This window comes from Opisthocomus hoazin, chromosome 8 (genome assembly GCF_030867145.1).
Source record: "Opisthocomus hoazin isolate bOpiHoa1 chromosome 8, bOpiHoa1.hap1, whole genome shotgun sequence".
Taxonomy (NCBI): domain Eukaryota; kingdom Metazoa; phylum Chordata; class Aves; order Opisthocomiformes; family Opisthocomidae; genus Opisthocomus; species Opisthocomus hoazin.
The window spans coordinates 8,882,585-8,891,947 of NC_134421.1; the positions used below are offsets into that span (position 1 = coordinate 8,882,585).

The following is a 9,363-nucleotide window of genomic DNA, read 5'->3' on the forward strand; positions in this document are numbered from 1 at the left end:
AGAACAAGCGATTCGGGCTACTTCGCATTTGAAGTATCCTCCAGTCAAGCACTCACCATTAAAGCACTCAGGACATGACACCTGGGAATTCAGACCTACGTATTTCAGCCAGCCACTGACCCCACGTACCCGTCGGGCAGGCGCAGCTCTACATTTGCCATGCCGAGATCACACTCACACTCACGTTCAGCTGCATTTCGCTAACATCTGGAAGCAGCAGCCAGCAGCTAACGTGTTAAAATAACCATGAAAATGGGGGAAAAAAAGACTGCCTCCTCAGTATTAAACAAGGAGTTTTCAAACGCCAAAGGCTCGTAAGAACCATCCGCCTTCCAGCTGCCGCCCAGCAGCGGGACAGGTCGTTGGCATTTCCCAGCGTGTTTGCCAACAGACTCATCCACCTGCATCAGACCTGGCCGTTGTCACTGCAGATGCCATCCCACGTACGACCGTGGGTCTGCTCCGACGGAGACCCACGACCGCGCGCAGAGCTTCCCCGCTTCCAACCCACCGGCGCATCACGACGGGGAGGACTCTGCAACCCGGCCACGCTTCTGCTCCCTTCGGGTAGGCTTCACACTTCCTTTCTGCTCAGCTGCCAGGAAAAAGCAAGAGCTGGTAATAACACCAGTACTACCTCGCACAGCACCCGGCTACGCTGCTACCGACCCGCGGTCCTAACACGCTACAGGGTGTGTGAAGCTTACACGCAGAGATGTCACGCGTGCCATGAACACACCTCCCGGGAGACCTTTCGGCCTTTTCTTACATGGGAAGCTAAGCCACTCTGGAAAAATAACTGCTCTAAAGCTATCTAGTATCCTGGGGACTGCTATAAACCATGAAGGCTTCAGCGAGCCAGCTCCAGGCCTGCCGCCTGCCAACAGCAGAGCTGAGCTCCTCGAGGTCCCGGTTTCTCCCAGCGCGGCTGATGACATCACCAGCGGAGCAAGGGAACCGCTCCTCGCGTTCCTCCAGGCGCTGGTGAAATCATCAGCTGTTCAAGAGAAAAGCAGAGCCCCGGGAGGCTGGGTTTCAGCCCTGGTAATTAAGGCAGGCTGGAACAGTTTAAAATAGAGGCCGTGTACGCATACTTTCACACTTGTTTACTAGCTTCAAATCAGCTAGACCCAGGAGCAGCCTTTGTGGTCGTAAAAAGGTTAAAATATAACTTAAAATACACAAAAGGCAGCTGGCACAGAATTCTCACCCTCGCCTGTCTGCACACCGGGGCTCAACCGCCAAAGGACACGGATCCTCCTTCCTGCTTGTGCCCTCTCCCCTCCGCCATCGTCGTCTCCCTCCTCCCCCTCGCCAGCCCAGCGGACGCTCCGAGGGCTGCGGGACTGTCCCAGGCGCCTTTCCCAGCCCCGCGCGGAAGTTCTCCGGAACGATCGCCCGCACACCCAGCTACGGGACGCCTCCGGGAGCGTGCCAAGACCAGAAGGTGCCACGGGGCACGCGTTCCTTGGCCGTGAGGACGGCAGCAGGGGCGGTGGGCACGCGCAAAGACAGAATGCAGGAGGGTCTCCTCATCACCTCAGCCTCTCCAGGAACACCCTGCAGTAACTTCATGAGCAGAGCAGAACCAGCTGGGTCAAACCGGTCCTCCCAGCTGGAAAGCATAAGCCAGGAGAACAACAGATGTTTCATCCAGAGGAGTTCTTTCATTTGGTTTTTTTTTGTTTTGTTTTTAAAAATTATTCTATGAAGCTTTGGCCAGAGGTGAACGGAGAATTTGTGTTTCATGATACCAAGCACAGTATTTTCCTCCACACAGCAGGACACGCTTTGCAAAAGCAAAGAAGTTCAACAGGCAGAAACGTGTTCTTTTTTCCACCCCAGAGAATGGTAATGTCAAAAAACTTGGTTTTTTTCCTTTAAAGATCCTAATACGCCACTACACCTACTTTTTCCACAGAATTTTGTTGCTGTTCTTTTTTTACTGGTAACTTCTTCCAGAAGGACTCCAAAAACAACAAGAAAGATCGATTACACACTTTTTATTTGTTTTTAAGGTAGTCAAAAGAAGTCTTAAACGCCTAAAAAAGCCCAAAGAAACAAAAAACCCATACAAACAAATCAATGATAGAATGTGACTCCCAAAGGGGGGGGGTCACAGAGCAAGGTTCTGCAGATCCAGCTATGCTCTGCCTCTTGCAAAACACGCATCATCACAGCACCTGAAGCTTCGAGTCCCCAATAAAACCTGAAGACAGCAGAGGAAAAAGCACCACATCTCCATCCACCAGCCAGCCAGGACGTTTTGTTCGTCAAGCTACACTTCAAACCAAGCCCCGCGCTCCTTGGGACAGGGCAGAAAACACAGGCATCCGTGTCACCACGGCCTCAAGTTCTAGCCCAAACGCAAGATCTCCTTCAGGTCGATAATTAAAAAAACATATGAGAACGCTGAAGAAGAAAACAAAAGCCGGAGTGGCAACCGCGTTCTCATCACACGGATCCACACCAGGCAGGAGGAAGCGTCCCAGCACAACTGCAAAACCCGAGCGGGAGCGCTCTCCGAAGAGCCTCACTTCATTCCCAGCGTTCCTCTCATTAAGGACCGCGTCCTGCTAAAGAAAAAAATGTAGGAAGACAGCTGTTGGAAGGCAGCGCTTCCCGTTCCTGCTAGCTCTTTAAAAACAACAACCGGCCGTACCGCAACGACTGCTTTTCCCCGGCTCTACCAGAAGACAGGCATTGCGCAAGGGAGCCCAGGAACTTTCAAAAGACGAAGAAGCCAAACGACGTCTAACGCCAGTCACGCGTGCCGCGGGCTTGCTTCCCGCCGAAGCGACGCTCGGCGCTTGCGACGGACACGGCCCCGGACCGGCACGGCCACCGCACGCGACGAGCGAGACCTTCCTCGCTCGCCTTTCAGGACCGGCACCGAGATGTCCACGCCGCGCGGTGGGATGGCCACCGCTCCCACGGGAAGGGGCTGGTCCCCTCGCGCGGGCTCGCGTGCCGCTCTCTGCGGCACATGGAAGGAACGCGGAGCATGCCCAGCGCCTCTCCTCAGGGCATCACCACCACGTCACGCCAGGTCTCCGCTCCAGCTCGACGGCTGCGCCGAGCTCGACGGCCCCATGGTCCCCATGGTCTGCAGGAGCGGGGGACCAGAGGAGCCTCCAGTGCCTCCACCTCGGGTTTGCACCTACACAGCTTCGGGAAGCTGCGTCTCGGGGCTGGCAAAGAGCCTCCGGATCCGGGAAACGGCAGGGCCGAGGCGGGACACGTTTCCTCGGGAGTGTCCTAACCGCGGCGAGCGGAAACATTGGGGTTCCAGCCAAAAACACCCCAAAATCACCAAAACTTCGCGTGCCGGCCCTCAAAGCCCCCAAGCAAGGACTTCACCCATCGTCTGGTGCTGGCCCGACGGCCCGGGCCCAGGCTCCCAGCACGGCGGGCACCGGCCGGGGCAAACCGGGACCCTCGTCACCCCCCTCCCCCGCCGGGGTCCCCCTCGCTGCGGGGCGGGGGGAGAGCGGGGCCTGGGCTGGGCTGCCGGCCCGCGGAGGGGACGGGGGGCGGCGGGCGGACCCCCGGCTGCCCGGAGCCGCCCACGGCTGCGCGGAGGGGCGGGAGCGGACAGCCCGGCCCCGGGGTCGCCACCCCCGTCTCAGACCCCCCCCCGCCGCTCCTCACCGTGTGGCACAGCAGGGTGTCGGGGTCGGCGGGCTCGCACAGCTCGCTCAGCTTGCGGTCCCACTGCAGCAGCAGCGGCGGCGGCCGCTCCCCGCCGCTCTCACACACCTCCATGGCGGCGGCCGCACAGCAACGGGGCAACCCCCGACCCCCGCCCTGCCCGCGGCGGCCGGCTCACGCCGCGCCGCCCGCTCCCCTGGGCCGCGTCCCCGCCGCTGCCGGGACTGTGCGGGCGCCGGGGCGGGCGGGTCACCCCCGCCAGCTGCGTGCCCCGCCCCCGCCCCCGAGTCCGCCAATCGGGGGCGGAGATCGCAGCCGGCCGGCGGGGCGCGCCCCAATCGGCGCTGGGCGCTCGGCCCCCGCGCGGCTCCAGCTGTGGAATGCTGGGGGGGGGGGCTCCGCCGGGCGCGTCACTGCCGGGGGATGGGACCGCCCCCCGTGCCCCGCGCGGCCAATGGAGCGCCGGGGGCGGAGGGAGCGACGGGCGCGCCAGCCAACGAGGCAACGACAAGACTGCGGCCGCCGAGCGCCGCCCCGCCCCTCGCCGCGTCGGGTGCGTGAGGGCGGCGGCCCGCGGCGCGTGCCGTCCCTCAGCGGCCGGACCCCAGCGCCGGGCACCGAGCGGCCCCCGGCAGGGGACGGGGCTGCTCACCCGCCCGGGGAGCGCTGAGGGGAGCCGGCCGGCCCCCCTTTCCCCTCAGGCCCCGCGCCGCCGGGCTCACCCCGCCTTCAGCGGGGGTGCTGGGCCTGGAGGCGTTCTTCAGGGCTTCGCTTCAGCGCCTGGAAGGCAGCCGAGGCGTCTGGCAGCGGGCCGGTTGGCAGCCGGGTCCGTTCCGTCTCTCCGTGCGTCGGACCCGCCGGTGTTTCGAGCCCAGCCCCGGTGACAGGCCGCTGTCGCTCGGAGCACAGCCTCCTGCAGCGCCAGGGAGGAGGAAAAACAACGGGGGCTTCCTCGGGGTTGACCCTTTAAGAATCACTACACTTTTTGACTTCATTAAAAAAAAAAAAAAGTGCAACAAAAGTTACATTGGTTGGGGCAGTTAGGGACTTTCCCTTCATATTCTTAACCAAACGAAGCTGTCCTGCAAAGATGAATAATTTCAAGTCATTGCGAAACAAGTCAGTCCCTCGGCAGCACAGAAAACCCCTCAAGCCCCATTACCAGCGCCTGAATTGCTGCCTGCCACCCTGGCGAGCGCAACCGGAGGCGCAGACTTCGCGTGTCCTGGCCCTGCTGCCAGAGCAGTGAGATGGTGCCAGTCCGGAGATGCAGGTTGTGAAACTCGCAAAGGTCAGTTCCTGATCCAGAAACCTCGGTGTTTGCATTGGACGGGTTCTTTCAAAGCTTTTGCGGCCTTGCGATAATCCCTTTAACAAAAGGCTCTTCATCACTCTGTTGGCTGACATTTGATCCTTCTAAAATTACTGCTGTGACTAGAGAATTTCTTCGGGCTAGGGCACTAAATTAATGTTTTGCCCCTGTGAGACGCCTGCAGGGAGAGTCACGTTTTTCTTGGAAGCCAACAAAACAAAAGCCACCTTAGAAGAAGAAAGAAGGTGCTCGACGGGGTGACTGCAACTTCATTTGCTGAACTTGCCCAGGACTGGTATTTGACCAAGAGCACTGGGCTGAACTTTCTCGTCCTAACACATTCCTCAGGAAGAAATACTTGTTTAGGAAAGAAGCTGCACGGTACGTATGTCTGTTGTTCCCCCTTGGGTAAAGCACTGACGGGAAATTAGGCACCCTGGGTAAACAGTACATTGCTTTTCCCAGTGGTTTCCACTCTTCCTGCACCACGTAAGACCGTGTCCCCCTCCCCTCTGTGCTTCCCCCAGAGCTCTCTTGTAACGTAGGTACTGAGGCACGGCTGCCGCTGTGGTACACAGTGCTGCTGCTGAGTATTCATAAGCATCCTGGAAGATTTCTTTGGCCACTGAAATATTTCGATACGCTATCCTAACTATGCATTTCGAGCCTATCCATTTCTGGGGCTACTCACCAGTATAAAACATGGTATCGGTAACGAGTGACCAGACGTTGGTAACTGGGCATCCTGCCCAGTTCCTGCCATATTATTAAAATTAGTGTTCAAGGCTACATCTCATTTTTGAGCTTCAACATTCCTAAACCAGTTCCCTGAGACTTTGTCAGGAAAGATGGCCAGTTGGCCCTGTATGGTGGCAACTAACAGCGTATAGACCACACTGAAGCCTTTGTGCTGCAGCACCAGTTCTTCTGGGGAAAACAAATCTGTATTAGCAAGTTTCTGCTAAAAAATGGCAGCACATACAGGGCACCAAGAAGGAAAAGACAAAAGTGGGGGAAATGAATCCTTTGCAGAGAATATTAATTATTCAGTGTCCTGATACAACACATGGGACAGCAGTCTAAGGTGTCACGCGTTGCTGCTCACAAACTGACGCTACACCAGAAATCGCACTGTGGAAAGCACCACGAAACCAGCAAGAACATTATACAGAGGCAACTATCCTAACTTTTCTCCATATTGCTTGGAGGATTTTAAATTCTAGATTTTAACAGTTACTAGCATGATGAAAATCAAGGCGGTTTTTCCGTGTTTCATAACTTTCCTCTTAGAGCAGCTTTAGTAGTATTTTTAAGTTCCAAGTCAACTAATTCTGAGAGTGTTTTGATTTCTCCTTTGGTGTGAGACCATTTCCGCACCACAGACTTCTGAACTGGGTTTGAACTCACTCTCCAGCACAGGGGGACAGTGCGAAAATTGACCAGCAATTCTCAAGAAGATTAAAAAGGTGGGGATTTATTGTCTGCAGACATAGGGCTGAAGGGAGAGGAGAGCTCAGCTGTCTTTTATTGAGCATTCTGTTGTCTTTCTGCAAAGAGCAGAAAGCCCACGCAGAAAACACATATAGAAAACCCACACAGAAAACCAAACTAGCCAAGAAAGAGGAGGCTGTTAAGGCAGAGCTCCAAACAAACACCACTTCAAATATCAAAGAAAAAAGCTAGCAATAATACAGGCCTAGTAAGTCACAGACAGCCTGGCAAAGGAAAGGTGCTCTCTTATCCTTGTAGATCCGGGTTACAGCAGCTGTGACTCCTGCAACCGCATCATTGACTCAGTTCTCGATCAGGTCAGTTGCACAAAGGCTCATTAAATATTTACAGGTGACATTTTTCTGACTTGTGACAACCAGGATCAAGATAACCATCCATTTTCTACAGCCATTCTGTTCAAATAAGTTTGTAAAGTCAATCAGCAAGAAAAGAACAAATAGCAACAGAGCCTACAGGATAACAATTGCTAGGTTTTTGACCAGCTACAAATGAAAAATCTTACCCCTTGAACACCACAGAAAACGGCCATAGTTAGAGAAGGTTTCTTCAACAAACTTAGCACCTCTTAAAGAGTGCAGGGCACAAACTTCAGGACTAAGAACAAAAAGAACAACAAAGAGATCAATTTCTAATCACAATAGTTGCTGAAGATTGTTCTGAAATGGCCAAGTATGGTAACGAACTGATTTTTTTATCTGGGACATAAAGCAACAAGCAGAAGAAAGAAATCTCACACACACTAAAATGCATTTCCCACAAGAGGATGTCTCCATAGAAACCCCAAGAAAGTTGATTTCTTTGTGTCTCATGTGCAAACACATTACTTGCACCACCCAGTACCTGGTAATGCACTAACAAAGCAAATTTCTTGTGTAAATGAGATCTAAATCACACTGCTGTGTAGAGAAACTCATGATTACAAAGATAAAACAGCCACCAAGTCTTAGTTTGTACGTACAGACACGCTCAACTACTTGGCAAAAAGGCTTCCACCACAGAAATTTCAGAGTTAAAAATAGAAGGTGTGCTTCAGAATAGCGAAGTTTTCTTCCCACAATCCTGGCATTGTGTTTCTTTTCTGACATGAATACTTGTGAAAGTAGTGGGAACGCCGGTACTGGAGACAGCCTACTACTGAAACCACATAACTGGTACACTGACAGAAACACAAGTTCCCTTTACCAGAATATCCCTACCTCCTGTACCCAGGGACCTTTCAAAGCACTAATTCAGCTTTCTTACCTTTTGCAACTCATGGCCTCTCGGCATGGGCTTTTACCGGGCTCCCACAGGCCCTGCTAGTTTTCACAGCAGAGCTGGGACAGGGCTTAGACACCTGCCCCCTTGCTGACCCCAGACTGCAGCCACGACGACGCAAGTCTTCTGGCTAGGTTAGAGCCTAAGCCAGGTACCTGCTGGTAAAAAACTCTAATAATTCGTTACCAGTCATTCTTAATTCATCCTGCTACTCTGTCCGCAGAAACTATAAGTTGTGAAACAGAAGCAAGAGAAGATGCTTCAGCCAAAGAAACCAAGTCCCACTTCACTGAAATAGCCCTCTCGTTACCCTTCACGTTATGTGGGGCTGCAGAATTTGTGTCTGTGTTCCCAAACACAGGTCACACTTAAGTTGAAAATGTTCTTCACTGTGTGACACAAGCACAATGCCCATGGTGTCTTGCTCAAACCAGCGCACTACAGCCACAGAAACAAGCACAGGAGAAGAGGGTTCCTACACCTTAGGCCAGACTGACAGAAATAACCGAGTGGCATTGAGCTGCTTTGCAGACCAGAGTAGCTGTGTCTCAGGGCTCTTAAGAAATGCTCCAAATACTTGGTTAAAATGCTCTGTCATTTTAAAAAGAAATCATCTCTGTTTTTTATCTCTCCAAATCTATCTCCATGAATACATAACATATGTTCCTCGTTAAGGTCAAACACTTCTGAATGTCCCCAGTTGATGCAAGCAATCAGGGTTTGCCTAATCCAGTTTACACAAGAGGTTAACACAGACAAGCAAAAGCTGAATGCCATTTACCAAGCGACAGCTTGGAAAGACACTCATTGCCAAGTTATAGCAAGGTATCCCTGCACTTAACTCAGGAGACACCGCTTCCATTCTTTAACATTTCCTCAGAGCAAGCACCTAGCCATAAAACCCCACAACTCAGATGCTATAGGAACACTGATTTCACACCTGATTTTCTCATACCCAAAATTACTTGGTTATAGACTAACTTTGCCCCATAGCAGCAAAGCAGACAGAAGAGGTGAACACACAACACACCTTTGCCACTGGTTGCCTTTGCTGTAACTACGTCTATTGCTAATGCAGAATCATTTGTGAAAATCTACCCTGATGCAAAATTGTGATGAACGCTCAAGATACCACACCACTTTCCAAACAGTGTGTTCTCAAAGTAGGTACGCGTTGTCTTTGTAGCAGGTCAATCTTTAAAAGTGTACTAGCAACTTTAAACAGAACAACCAGAAAAGCAAGAAAAGTTGGAAGTTCTTGAGCAAATATTTTTTTTGTTGGCACCTAACCCCATACCTTGTGCAGGCTCAGCTGTGTCCCCATCCGAGCCGGGGCAGAGGTCAGCACAAGCCATTCAGCAGTCGCTGAGAGGAGTTCTGGCCACTCCGTGTGCGGCGGCGAAGGGAATCATCAGTGCCACTTCCATTGCGAGTTCGGGGCAGCAAGCCAGTTCCCAAGCTCCAAAGCAGACACCGTCACAAGCGGTGCTGAGCTCCGCCACCACAGCAGAGCGCAAAGGAGGAGGTAACCGCTGAACGAACAGCGCCTTAGCACATTCACTTGAGGCCTCCTAGATACAAAGACAGCTTAAGACAACCCCCAGCTGTCAGCTAACAGGAAAAATTTGTGT

General features: G+C 53.2%; 1 protein-coding gene across 2 annotated transcripts in view; it reads right to left on the bottom strand.

Annotated features, from left to right (window-relative positions):
- CREB3L2 (cAMP responsive element binding protein 3 like 2) overlaps positions 1–3,853 on the bottom strand; it is an 89,046-nt gene extending 85,193 nt beyond the window's left edge. Inside the window, exon 1 of one of the 2 annotated variants that reach the window (XM_075429412.1) lies at positions 3,652–3,853. In XM_075429412.1, the coding sequence (XP_075285527.1) occupies positions 3,652–3,765 (114 nt within the window). In that variant the 5' untranslated portion in view covers positions 3,766–3,853. The remainder of the gene's footprint in view (positions 1–3,651) is intronic. The other variant, XM_075429411.1, reaches the window with a different exon arrangement.
- Between the last annotated feature and the right edge of the window lie 5,510 nt (positions 3,854–9,363).